Source organism: Cydia splendana, chromosome 20, assembly GCF_910591565.1.
Source record: "Cydia splendana chromosome 20, ilCydSple1.2, whole genome shotgun sequence".
NCBI lineage: Eukaryota > Metazoa > Arthropoda > Insecta > Lepidoptera > Tortricidae > Cydia > Cydia splendana.
The window spans coordinates 6,231,283-6,245,192 of NC_085979.1; the positions used below are offsets into that span (position 1 = coordinate 6,231,283).

Here is a 13,910-nt window from a genome sequence, read left to right on the forward strand (position 1 = left end):
TCACTCACCAGTGTTAGGTCTAAGCACCTCCGAATCCACACAGTTCTGCGTGGCCTGGCTCCGCTCGCGGGGCAAGTTGCAGGCTTTCAAACCGTCCCCGTCAGCCCACAACAGCCGTTCGAAATGGATGTCTAGGGCCAGAGGACGCGCACCCGTTGCTAGCTCAACCTGGTAAGAAATTAGGACTCAATGAAAACTAGCTTATAGTTCGTTTTTTGAAGTGAAAATTTCTTTAGCGGCGCTATGCACTTTTTGAGGTGGGGAAAAAATGTTAAACCCGAGACAGCGTAAGGCGTAACCCTCTCTTTCTACCGCGCGGCGAAAATGTATGCCTGAGCCTGCTGTTTCGTTTAGGCGGCGCAGGGCGCTTGCGTGACGGAAAATGTCAATGTGTTTTTCTTTTTTGATTTAAATGCCATCTAGTGACTAGTGAGTTTCCCTCAAACTGGTATTAATATAACTGTAGTAAATCACTGTTAGCAGTGATGTGCTTAGGGGTTTCAAGTAATGCGACGAAATAACGCGAGATGGCGTTAACCTCAATTATACATAGTGCTGCAGACATTTTGCACTAGATGGCGCTGTTATTCATATTTTGAGTTACAATGTCGTTGAGTTTTCACTTCTGCCGGCACTCCCGGAGTGCAACCCGTTGTTTTTTTGGCATTATAAAGAAGGTAAGCCATCTTATCTTAACATGTTTATTCATTGAAAAACGCTTTTAACAATCAGTAACTATTACTTATGAAAGCAGAAGAATATAAATGATCGTATTAGATTCATAATTGTTACATATTACCCATATCTGTAACACCTCGATACGAACCGGGACCTTTCCTAATAATTTTAAAAGAGCCATCGTGCACCCTATATATAAAAGTGGCGATCACGCTGACTTTAATAATTATAGACCGATTTCCGTCCTAACTGCTCTGTCTAAGATCTTGGAGAGAATCATGAACACTGCCCTAGTTAACTTCTTGGAATGCTACTATCTCATAGCAGATAATCAGTTTGGCTTCCGGTCAGGAACGTCAACTGAAGACGCAGTTGCCGAGCTCACTACCTTCTTAACTCATCACCTAGACCAAAAGCGCCGGTGCCTTGGCATTTTTCTCGACCTCTCCAAGGCCTTCGACACAGTCTCGGTTCCTATCCTTTTGCACAAATTAGAACACCTGGGCGTCCGAGGTACCTCCTTGGATATGTTCCACGATTATTTATCACGCCGGACGCAGTCATTAAAACTGAGCTCATACGTAAGTAACGAAGAACCAATTAGTTACGGTGTCCCTCAGGGCAGCATTCTGGGTCCCACGCTCTTTCAGATATATGTGAACGAACTGTGTAAGCTGTCACTTCCAAATTGCAAAATCCTCGCATATGCCGATGACACGGCCTTACTATTTTATGGCTCTGACTGGGCTGAAACAAAAATGCATGCCGAAAAAGGCCTAAAAACTGTAATGCAGTGGCTTAAGAATAACCTCCTCACTCTTAATTTAGATAAAACTAAAGTCATGCCTTTCGTCATTGCTAATTCATCGTTACCCTCTGAACCACTTACAGTACAAAGCCACATATGTCAGTCTCCTTCAACTAAATGCCTATGTCCTTCTCTTACTCTGACCTCTAGTATTAAGTATCTTGGAGTTGTCCTTGATCAAAATCTGAATTGGCACACCCATATAAACTCTGTGACAGCTCGAGTCCGGAAGCTTATGTACGTCTTTAAGCAACTCCGTCATTCAGCCGACTCCAAAATCCTAATGATGGTGTATAAATCGTTGTGCCAAACTCTCCTCACGTATTGTTTACCACTCTGGGGAGCTGCCGGTAAGACAACCATGATAACAATAGAACGTGCACAGAGAGCTGTGCTAAAAGTGGCAACTTCTAAGCCATTTAGATTCCCTACTACTCAATTATACGCTGAGTGTAGTGTCCTCACAGTTAGACAACTATACGTTCTTCGTGCTATTCTTCGCCGACATCGTCACCTCCCTCTCTGTGCCAAAGTATTAAGTAAGCGAAGTAAGCAAACCTCTTGTCCGGTGGTTCCCCAGCGGACAGTATTTGCTAACCACCAATACATATCAATGAGTGCCCGTCTTTATAATAAAATTAATAAACAATTAAATATTTATCCTCTAAACTCCTATAGCTGCAGAACAAAACTAAGTGCCTTTTTACAAACACTATCATATCAGGAAACTGAAAATCTCTTATCGTGCTTGAAATAAATACCCATAAATAACTCTTGCTCTCCACCTTAAAAATATCATGCTACTTATAATTACAAACTGCATTACCTACACTCTCTCTAACTTCACACCTCCCCATACACACTTCATACACACCTACACATACTATACACATGAACCCGCGCATGCACTGACTTACTCACAATTACAGACATACACTTATCTTGTATTAGTTGGCTTATTTTCTCTTTTTCTTTTTTTTTTGTATATTACTGTTTTTTTTTTTTTGTCATTTGCTTTGTTACCATATTGAGAGCTCACACCTAGAAGAGGAGGAATCACTGACTCCCGAGTCACAGGCTTGGACCTAGTTCGGGAGGCAGAGGCTCAACCCCACTACCTAAATGTGTTACAAACCTGATACATCTGTTTTATAATGTTAATACATTTTATAATGTAAAAAACAATGTAATGTTTAAGGTTTAAAAGCAATAAAGATTTTTTTTTTTTTATATTTATCGTGATTTATTTTTAAAACGTGTTTTTCAATTAAAAGACATCAAGATTGTTAACCTTTTTACTAGTGCTAAAAAAACGAACTATAGGAAAGTCGTGGTCAACGAAGCATAGTAAGAAAGAATCATGTCGTCTTTTCTTACATTATGTATTAAATTACCCCAAAATCGGTATGCGTATAGTTTAACTCAACGTGGCGTTGCTTAGCGGTAAACGCATTGATGTGCATTTTGATTTACTTGTTGAAATCGAACATTACTATTTGTTTCTCAAGTATCTTGTAAAACCACCATGGATGTCACATTTTTATATAAATTTAATGTTTATTGCAGTGTTACATTATTTCTATGCAAACTTAACGTAAACAGACACGATCTTACTTAAAAGTTAGTAAAGATGCTAAAAATGTCAGTTGAAAATAACTTACGGTAAAGAATTCTCCTGTTTTGACATCTATGTACTGAATAGACGCAGACGCGAGATTGACCCAGTATAGCCATCCGGTCTTCGGTTCCACCGTCAAACCTGTAAAATAAAAACTAGTTAGTAAAAACATATTTATTTATTATAGACAACTCATATCACACTGACGAAACCACCGAAGGCACCATTTTCGCCAAAAAAAATTTTTTTTAAGATATTCTTGCAATAACATATTCTCTCATATTGTCTGTAGTTCGTTTTTTTAGCATTAGAAAAAAGGTAAACAATCTTGCCTTGTCTTTTTATTGAAAAACACTTTTGAGAAATAAGTAAATTATTTGAAACCTCATTCATAAAATACCCTCAAGATATTTTGACGCTAACACACGATAGTTTACTAGAAAACTAAAACTAAAATCCAGTAGTCGGCTAAATAAAGTTCCATATAATTTGCCATCACGTTGACTTCTTTAATAATTCCATTTCTAAAATTGGTTTCTATCCTTACTATGGACTCCAGCCAGTAACGGGTCTCTAGTAGCGTCAATGATGACTCGTCGTTCGCTACAGTCGCTAGCCGCGGCTTCCATCTTGGCACCGATGCCGTCGCCTGTGCTCGACACGGCCCAGTACAGCTTGCCCCTGTTCAAGAACAAATTTAAGTATTTACTTTAGATTATAATTCAATACAATACTATTTAAACCGGCCAAGTGCCAGTCGAACTTCGTCTAAGTTGCAGTTCGTGTTTTAAAAACACCTCCACCTCCCGCTTTTACTACAGTCTCTCAACGGAATATTTGAACTAAATGTAATAGCCTAAAATACAGAGGTGTATATTAAAAAAAGCAATCCGTATGTATGGAAGAGGCTTAATGGATTATATGTAGTTCCTAGACAAGATAAGTGATAGAAGGGAATAAAGCAGCTTACGAATTTAGAGGTACTGTTTGTCTACTTCGCTTTCGTTCATAGTATAATTACTTATGGCCTTATTTTGTGGGGATTAGCTGCTTTTGTAGATACAATATCTGGGAGACTGAGCTTTGCTAGGAAAACATATTAAAACTCAAAAATGATTCCCAAAGATAAGACCTAGCTAGATCGATTTTTCGGCCCCGAAAACCCCCATATAGCAAATTTCACCGAAATCGTTAGAGCCGTTTCCGAAATCCCCGAAATATATATACATATAAATAAATAAATATACAAGAATTGCTCGTTTAAAGGTATAAGATATATATAACCTTCACGTTAAAGAAAACATTGTAATTCGTTTTTTATACTGTACCTTTGTACATCCACGGCAATAGCGGTGACATTAGCAACAGCACAGAGCGGTGAAGCCCTCTCTCCTAACGGCCCAGCGGCCCACAGTTGGCCTTGCACTGCGTAGTACAGCACTTTAGCGGCCCAGTCTAAAGCCAGGGCTCCTCCGACGCCAGCCGCTTCCACTACGGTCTCAGCTGTGCCGCCGGTGAGGCGGGTCCGTTTTATTTCGTTCGTCTGAAAATGTAAAAAAAGTTATGGCTGAAGTTCGACGTTCGATTAAGTAGTAAAGTTAACTAGGAAAATATGAAAATTTGATTTTAGCGCGGCGTAGCCAAATGTGCACCACATACAGCTGGTATTACTGGTTGAGAATGCATCTAGATCCACTGTAAAGTAGATCTTATCCCACCGGTATAAAGTAGACGTTACCTCAGCATCGCTCCAGTATAGCAGGCGCTGATAAGGCGTATGGTGTGGCGAGATGCGCGCCCCATACAGCAGGTATAACTGAGAGGGCATCTAGATCCAATGTAAAGTAGACCCTATCCCACCTGTATAAAGTTGCCTCAGCTTCGAGTACAGCAGGCGTTGTAATTATAGCGCGGCTAGTGCTCGCGGCGCAGCAGCATCTAGATCCACTGTAAAGTAGACCTTATCCCACCAGTATAAAGTAGACGTTACCTCAGCATCGCTCCATAACAGCAGGCGTTGTGAAGTTAACGCCGCCAAGGCGCGTGGCGCGGCGAGCTGCGCGCCCCATACAGCAGGTATCACCGGCTCCAATGTAAAGTAGACCTTATCCCACCGGTATAAAGTTGAAGTTACCTCAGCATCGCTCCAGTACAGCAGGCGTTGTGAAGTTAACGCCGCCAAGGCGCGTGGCGCGGCGAGCTGCGCGCCCCATACAGCAGGTATCACCGGCTCCAATGTAAAGTAGACCTTATCCCACCGGTATAAAGTTGAAGTTACCTCAGCATCGCTCCAGTACAGCAGGCGTTGTGAAGTTAACGCCGCCAAGGCGCGTGGCGCGGCGAGCTGCGCGCCCCATACAGCAGGTATCACCGGCTCCAATGTAAAGTAGACCTTATCCCACCGGTATAAAGTTGAAGTTACCTCAGCATCGCTCCAGTACAGCAGGCGTTGTGAAGTTAACGCCGCCAAGGCGCGTGGCGCGGCGAGCTGCGCGCCCCATACAGCAGGTATCACCGGCTCCAATGTAAAGTAGACCTTATCCCACCGGTATAAAGTTGAAGTTACCTCAGCATCGCTCCAGTACAGCAGGCGTTGTGAAGTTAACGCCGCCAAGGCGCGTGGCGCGGCGAGCTGCGCGCCCCATACAGCAGGTATCACCGGCTCCAATGTAAAGTAGACCTTATCCCACCGGTATAAAGTTGAAGTTACCTCAGCATCGCTCCAGTACAGCAGGCGTTGTGAAGTTAACGCCGCCAAGGCGCGTGGCGCGGCGAGCTGCGCGCCCCATACAGCAGGTATCACCGGCTCCAATGTAAAGTAGACCTTATCCCACCGGTATAAAGTTGAAGTTACCTCAGCATCGCTCCAGTACAGCAGGCGTTGTGAAGTTAACGCCGCCAAGGCGCGTGGCGCGGCGAGCTGCGCGCCCCATACAGCAGGTATCACCGGCTCCAATGTAAAGTAGACCTTATCCCACCGGTATAAAGTTGAAGTTACCTCAGCATCGCTCCAGTACAGCAGGCGTTGTGAAGTTAACGCCGCCAAGGCGCGTGGCGCGGCGAGCTGCGCGCCCCATACAGCAGGTATCACCGGCTCCAATGTAAAGTAGACCTTATCCCACCGGTATAAAGTTGAAGTTACCTCAGCATCGCTCCAGTACAGCAGGCGTTGTGAAGTTAACGCCGCCAAGGCGCGTGGCGCGGCGAGCTGCGCGCCCCATACAGCAGGTATCACCGGCTCCAATGTAAAGTAGACCTTATCCCACCGGTATAAAGTTGAAGTTACCTCAGCATCGCTCCAGTACAGCAGGCGTTGTGAAGTTAACGCCGCCAAGGCGCGTGGCGCGGCGAGCTGCGCGCCCCATACAGCAGGTATCACCGGCTCCAATGTAAAGTAGACCTTATCCCACCGGTATAAAGTTGAAGTTACCTCAGCATCGCTCCAGTACAGCAGGCGTTGTGAAGTTAACGCCGCCAAGGCGCGTGGCGCGGCGAGCTGCGCGCCCCATACAGCAGGTATCACCGGCTCCAATGTAAAGTAGACCTTATCCCACCGGTATAAAGTTGAAGTTACCTCAGCATCGCTCCAGTACAGCAGGCGTTGTGAAGTTAACGCCGCCAAGGCGCGTGGCGCGGCGAGCTGCGCGCCCCATACAGCAGGTATCACCGGCTCCAATGTAAAGTAGACCTTATCCCACCGGTATAAAGTTGAAGTTACCTCAGCATCGCTCCAGTACAGCAGGCGTTGTGAAGTTAACGCCGCCAAGGCGCGTGGCGCGGCGAGCTGCGCGCCCCACACGGCCGGGATGACGGGCTGGGAGGGCGCGTCTAGGTCTAAGCCGCGAATGGAGCCCGCTCTGCCGACCACCACCACTTTCTCGTGCACTGTGGATGGAAAAGCCATTAATTAATAGGAATGTAGAGATGTTCTTGAATTCTTTTTTAGGGTTTCGTACCCAAAGGGTAAACACGGGACCCTATTACTAAGACTCCGGTGTCTGTCTGACTGTCACCAGGCCGTATCTCATGAACCGTGATAGCTAGGCAGTTGGAATTTTCAAAGTTGATGTATTTCTCCTGTTGCCGCTATAACAACAATTACTAAAAATAAAGTATAATAAATATTTAAGTGGGGCTTCCATAGAACAAATGTGTTTTTTTTTTGCCATTTTTTGCGTAATGGTACGGAACCCTTCGTGCGCGAGTCCGTCTCGCACTTGGCCGGTTTTATTGATAATCGAAATAGAGCCGGACTAGAAGCCTATGGCGATAGGACGCATAAACTTAAGACTTAGTCGGCTACATTATCGGTTTTCAGTATCTTACTAAATTTTGAGGATCAAACAACACAGATATAATTAAAGCAACGATTGAAGCAGCGATTGATAAGTAATTCGTCGTTAGTTTAAACATTTTACGTTTTCACATCCTTTATACTTTCATACGCGCAAGTTCGATACGTCAATGACACAGATGTGTGGACTTGATATTTTTAATTCCATGGTTGACCGTGAACCGTATTTCAACTGCGTAAGGTCCACGAATGCTTACCTTCGCAAGTGACATTATCTTTAGCCAGCCGCATGACGTGCGGGCACGCACACACGCGCACGTTCGGTCCGTCGATGAGACACAGGTGTGTGCAGTTGCCGTTGTCGATGGCGCAGGGGTTGGCAAGTAGGGCTGGCTGGCGGCTTGGGTGAATCACCTGGGGATATGAGACGTTTTTGTACAGATAGTAACATAAATCGCTAGTTATGCCCTTAGTCTTTGTCGCATTACCAATGCATGGAATGTTAGCCTTCATAGTTTTTTTTTTAATCCAAAAATGCAATAATATTTATGAGATAAAGTATTTACCTTGATATCAAAAGGCTGCATCATAGTCCTCTGCACAACTTGCACGTCGCTGCCATTCCACTTGTTAGCGCGCATCACACTGTAAAAGAGACAGATATTACTTTAGCTATTCTCAAACCCCGCAACGGAACTAGCAAAACCGTAGCATATGACAGTATGTGTCAGGGTTGGCGATTATGATGAACCATCCTTTTTTTTTTTTTTAAGAGGGGAAATGCTTTACGCATACCACCCGGCGCGGGGACGGGCCGGGATGGTTATGTGGGACTCCCTGTTGTGGGCTAATGAGACCCCAGGTTTACCCACTAAAACCCCTCTGTTGCCGCCTCGCTGCTATATGGCGAGGTCCCAGGAACGCCGAAGTACTCTTCCGCAACCATGATGAACCATCCTGCTTTAACTTTATTGTATGGAAGATTAATAAAATTGAACGAGAACCTTATTAACCCTCTTCCGATATAACCCGGTTTTATTTGCTGTCAAATAAAGTAAATTAACAGGTCAATTTCAATATTAAATGTGTTTCAATGTGTCTGTTATTTTTTTTATAAAAGTTTTTTTTCGTATTACTTTCAAATATTAATATGGAGTTTTTATTGCTTGAAAATATTGGAGTGTTTGAAAACAAATAGAAAATATTTTTTGTACTTCAATTTGTTCGTAGTAGTGATAACTCTTTTTTTTTTTTTATTTGAACTCTGACGTACAACTGCTACAGATTTGCTAGCTCGGTTGCGGGGTATGACTATTCTACACCAATCTAACTCACTTCAATATGATATCCGTAGGTGTAGAAAACATCAAAGTATCGAATAGAACGCTACCGCTAAAATCCTAGACAGTAGTTAGCTTAGTTGAATTTATTACAGTCTCTGGGGCAACCCCTCTGCATCGCCTTCAGCTTTCTCTCGCGTTTTATATCAACCACTGTCATCTTTGCTAGACCCTCTGGCGTTGCTCTAGTTGAGGATATTCGAAACATGTCGAGAGATTGGCTAAAATTGCGTTAAAATACCTGTTGCTTCTCCAATCAGTCCAATAGACGTGCGACTCGAAGAGGGTTACAGCGAAGGGGTGGGAAAGCATGGCGTGCCCGCGCAGGACCAGCTGGTAGCCGGTCCCGTCGTACAGAGTTGTGTGGATCGAGTCCGATCTGGAAAAATAAAAATAGTTTGTACAAAATGTCCTAACAGTCAATTTTGTAAGTTCTTTACTTATGACACCTGTAGAGAAACAGCTTGTAGTGCAGAACGCTGGTAACCTAGCGGCTAGAGCGTGTGACTTTCATCCGGACGTTGCGGGTTCAAACCCCGGCTCGTACAGTCGACGTCAAAGATATGTTTACATTTTTCGCCTTATTACAAAGGCATAAGGTGCAGAAGTGTAAACATATCTTTGACGTCGATAGTACCAATGTGTTTTTCGGAACTTGTGTACGATAAGTCATTTAGTTTGTCGCGACATTCGCGACGTCTAGTGTCAAGTAGCGGTACTGATAAATCCGCTACTTGACGCCAGGATGTCGACTTCGAAAATAAGCAGCGTTTTGGTTACGCGCATGTCTAGGGTATTGGGGGTCTAGTATTATTAGTCTATGTCAAAAGCAAATCCCAGATTCCGTTGCTCTGGGAAATCACTAAGGATGGTATTCCATCTGTCCAATGTCTATTCGCGTCTCATATTTTGCTTGATGAGAGAGTGAGACGCAATGCACATTAGACAAAGAAATTGGACATGGAATATCACCCTAAGATGAAGAGGTGAAAAGTCATGACGAATGATATTGTGTTAAACGTGGTGCTGATTGTAAACATAGTCCCTATCTCTGTCTAACTATACTCGCTTTGTGACATATAGCCCGCTCGGCATAGTAAATATCTCCGTCCCTCTCCAACTGTATCATGTACACTTGTGCACATACTTGGCGTCGATCCAGTAGAGCCTGGTGGCCACGTGGTCCAGCGTGACGCCGTTGGGCCACGCGCCGTCCGCTATCTCGTCGAAGTGCACCACGGTGGTGCGGTCTGTGCCGGCCATGCTGCATCGCTCTATACGTGGCGCCGACTGTAAACAGTCCTTATCTCTCTCTAACTATACTTGCTCCGTGCACATACTTGGCGTCGATCCAGTAGAGCCTGGTGGCCACGTGGTCCAGCGTGACGCCGTTGGGCCACGCGCAGTCCGCTATCTCGTCGACGTGCACCACGGTGGTGCGGTCTGCGCCGGCCATGCTGCATCGCTCTATACGTGGCGCCGACTGTAAACAGTCCCTATCTCTCTCTAACTATACTTGCTCCGTGCACATACTTGGCGTCGATCCAGTAGAGCCTGGTGGCCACGTGGTCCAGCGTGACGCCGTTGGGCCACGCGCCGTCCGCTATCTCATCGACGTGCACCACGGTGGTGCGGTCAGCGCCGGCCATGCTGCATCGCTCTATACGTGGCGCCGACTGTAAACAGTCCCTATCTCTCTCTAACTATACTTGCTCCGTGCACATACTTGGCGTCGATCCAGTAGAGCCTGGTGGCGACGTGGTCCAGCGTGACGCCGTTGGGCCACGCGCCGTCCGCTATCTCGTCCACGTGCACCACGGTGGTGCGGTCTGTGCCGGCCATGCTGCATCGCTCTATACGTGGTGCTGACTGCTCCCAGTCACTCCAGAATAGGTAACCTGGGAAGCAAAGAAAATTCGTTACAGGGTAGTAACCGACTGAGACCGTTTTCACATTGTCCGATCTAATTTCGGATGTCGGATTCATATCCTCTAAGGAGTAAAATGTGGAAAATACATTTTTATAATTCGTTTAATAATTGTTCAAAAATAAAAAGACTTGATGCCATAAGGCACTGTCTTTCTCCAATCGTCATCAATACCACTTGCACTGCGTATGCTATCAAAATCGTTGCAGACTTTTCTTGGTCTAACTCTATCGGATAAGACATGTGCTCAGAGTCTACACTAGGCAGTGATACATATTTGTCTAGAACGTACCTACAGCTACCACTTGAAATTGTAATTATACCTAAACAGAAATATCTAATTATGATTCTATATGATATCACAAATTAACTCACCATGTTTGGGATCAAGTGCAATAGCGCGCGGACTCTCCATATCGCCCGACACTAGAGTGCGCCGATACCGACCGTCTAGGCGAGCCACCTAGTGACAAAAGAATACCAATAAATAAAAGGTAAGGCGCGTATTTTTTACATGTTCATGTGACCAGCTGACGTTCTTTCCACCGCGATACAACCGGCTGACGGTTTTTTAATTTAAAAATAGCATCTAAACTATCATCTGACACAATATCCATCGAGAGGCGATCACTGAAAAAATAGGCGCCTTTGGGGTTTCGGGTTAGGTTAGCAAAGCTAACCCTGGGTGGATGAATGCAGCTGAAAAGCACTAGGATTGACTAATAATCTTTGGCGTTGTAGGCGGCTCTGCAAAGTTGCAAAAGTAACATCTTTACCCCTGATGGCATGTATGTAGGTATGCTTTTCAGATTTCAAAAATGCGTAATAAAGGTAGATTTTATATTGTGATTACTACATTAAAATAGCAATCTTGATTAACTGACTGACCTATAGGTTAACTGGAAGAGATCCCTGTTAGGAATAAGTTCGCCCTTGTACTACATTTATGTTCTATCTAATGTACCTTTATTCCTCTCTTTCGTTCAATAAAGTGTTTACTTTACTTACTTACTTAAAAGTATGCAGATATAACATTTTTAAACCATCAAAATTATTCGGTTTTATTTATTTATTTTATTTAGGTTACAAGTATGAGCGCTAATAATGTAAAATATAGTTGGTCAAACCAATTTGTCAGTCAGTGAGAACCAGGAAAACTACACTCATCCTTTTCTTTTGTGTGCTAGTACTAGTGTAAGACAAAGATAGTAAGATTCTCTCTGTCTATAATTGAAATGAGACAGTCCTTTGACAAACTATAGATGCACAAATTACACGTACTTCAATCTGCCGCAGCGTGCCTTCGACCCAGTAGAGGTTGTTCGCCACCCAGTCGACGGCTAACCCCTCTGCCGTCGACACGCCCTGCTCTATCACCACCTTAATGTCGCTCAGAGCTGTTGAAAAAAAAATATTTTAATATTCACAAGAATATTATTAATTAAATCAAAATTTGAACGTCTCTGACAGTTATTACGGAAATAATTTTAAATACCACGTCGATGGTAAACAAGAATATAGTTCGCCTGTTTGAAAACGGTTACCATGGTAACTCCTGGGCTTAAAAGCGCCTATATGTCGTTTTCTAGGATTGCTGATCCTTTAGAAACCTAAACACTTCTATAACCTCATATAGTAGTCTCTCGAAAAACCTCGGCAGGGAATTCATTCCACAGTTCTTTCTACCTAAACCTTTTGACCGCCAAGGACGCGCGCGGCTAAAGCTCAATATCAACCTTCGTGCATTTCGGCAAGGTTCATGATGACGCGCCACGCACGATAGGCGTGACGTTTAAAGGGTTAAAGGAATTTACAACCGGCGTTAAGTGTTCAAGTAAAGAACGCGAGAGTAGAACTTAAGAGCATAGTAATAGAACGAGATAATACTAGTTTACCTATCCCCTCAGACCGTGCCAGAGTATATATGGTCATCGACCACATCCGTCCAGTATAGCGTGACCTGGTCTCCCGTCCGCTTCCAGTCAAGAGCCATTGTGTTCTTGAGAGAAGAGATGAGCGCTCGAGAGCTCAAGGTTTCTAGTAGTAGGTTTCCATATTATATATTGTCTCACCTATCCCCTGGACTGTGCCAGAGTATATATGGTCATCGACCACTTCCGTCCAGTATAGCGTGATCGGGTCTCGTCATCCAGAGCCACTGTGTGAGCGAGGTAATGCTAGACTGTTGTCTCACCTATCCCCTGGACCGTGCCGGAGTATATATGGTCATCGACCACGTCCGTCCAGTATAGCGTGACCTGGTCTCGTCATACAAAGCCACTGTGTGAGCGAGGTAATGCTAGACTGTTGTCTCACCTATCCCCTGGACCGTGCCGGAGTATATATGGTCATCGACCACATCCGTCCAGTATAGCGTGACCTGGTCTCGTCATGCAAAGCCACTGTGTGAGCGAGGTAATGCTAGACTGTTGTCTCACCTATCCCCCGGACCGTGCCAGAGTATATATGGTCATCGACCACATCCGTCCAGTATAGCGTGACCTGGTCTCGTCATGCAAAGCCACTGTGTGAGCGAGGTAATGCTAGACTGTTGTCTCACCTATCCCCCGGACCGTGCCAGAGTATATATGGTCATCGACCACATCCGTCCAGTATAGCGTGACCTGGTCTCGTCATGCAAAGCCACTGTGTGAGCGAGGCAATGCTAGACTGTTGTCTCACCTATCCCCTGGACCGTGCCAGAGTATATATGGTCATCGACCACGTCCGTCCAGTATAAGGTGACCTGGTCTCCCGTCCGCTTCCAGTCAAGAGCCACTGTGTTCTTGAGAGAAGAGATGAGCGCTCGAGAGGTTAAGGAAGGCAGTTCCACCGCCCGGACCTCATGACGGTTGCTGAACACCAGCAAAGGGGTGGCTTTCTCTGTAATAGTTTAATTGAATAAATATATATCTAGACTACTTTCAACAAAAAGTTAAAGTGACACCTGCCCAATTTACTGTTAGTAACTTTTATGCAGAGATGTGACTTATTTGAAATACTTGTATTTAAAATGCAAATACAAAATGCAAAATACCTATTTTGTATTTTGTATTTAAATACCTTTTGAAGAAAACTATTTTGTATTTTATTTGAAATAGTTTTTGGGACCTATTTTCTATTTTCAAAATACAAAATACTTTATAGTAGGTAATGTAGGTAGGAGTTACAATCTCTTCTGATGTTACAATCCTGGCAACTCTCTCATTCTTTTAACATGGAACTGTTGAATCTGTTTAGTAACG

General features: G+C 44.3%; 1 protein-coding gene across 1 annotated transcript in view; it reads right to left on the reverse strand.

The window, feature by feature from the left end:
- Positions 1–13,910, reverse strand: part of LOC134800629 (prolow-density lipoprotein receptor-related protein 1-like) — a 91,105-nt gene that overhangs the window by 18,451 nt on the left and 58,744 nt on the right. The window contains exons 30-44 of the mRNA XM_063773114.1: positions 13,348–13,548; positions 11,947–12,062; positions 11,041–11,128; positions 10,448–10,636; positions 10,255–10,398; positions 10,075–10,205; positions 9,886–10,028; positions 8,980–9,117; positions 7,965–8,043; positions 7,656–7,812; positions 5,239–6,989; positions 4,433–4,647; positions 3,652–3,785; positions 3,148–3,245; positions 9–168 (exon numbers count right to left, since the gene is read on the reverse strand). Of these exons, the coding sequence (XP_063629184.1) occupies positions 9–168; positions 3,148–3,245; positions 3,652–3,785; positions 4,433–4,647; positions 5,239–6,989; positions 7,656–7,812; positions 7,965–8,043; positions 8,980–9,117; positions 9,886–10,028; positions 10,075–10,205; positions 10,255–10,398; positions 10,448–10,636; positions 11,041–11,128; positions 11,947–12,062; positions 13,348–13,548 (3,744 nt within the window). The remainder of the gene's footprint in view (positions 1–8; positions 169–3,147; positions 3,246–3,651; positions 3,786–4,432; positions 4,648–5,238; positions 6,990–7,655; positions 7,813–7,964; positions 8,044–8,979; positions 9,118–9,885; positions 10,029–10,074; positions 10,206–10,254; positions 10,399–10,447; positions 10,637–11,040; positions 11,129–11,946; positions 12,063–13,347; positions 13,549–13,910) is intronic.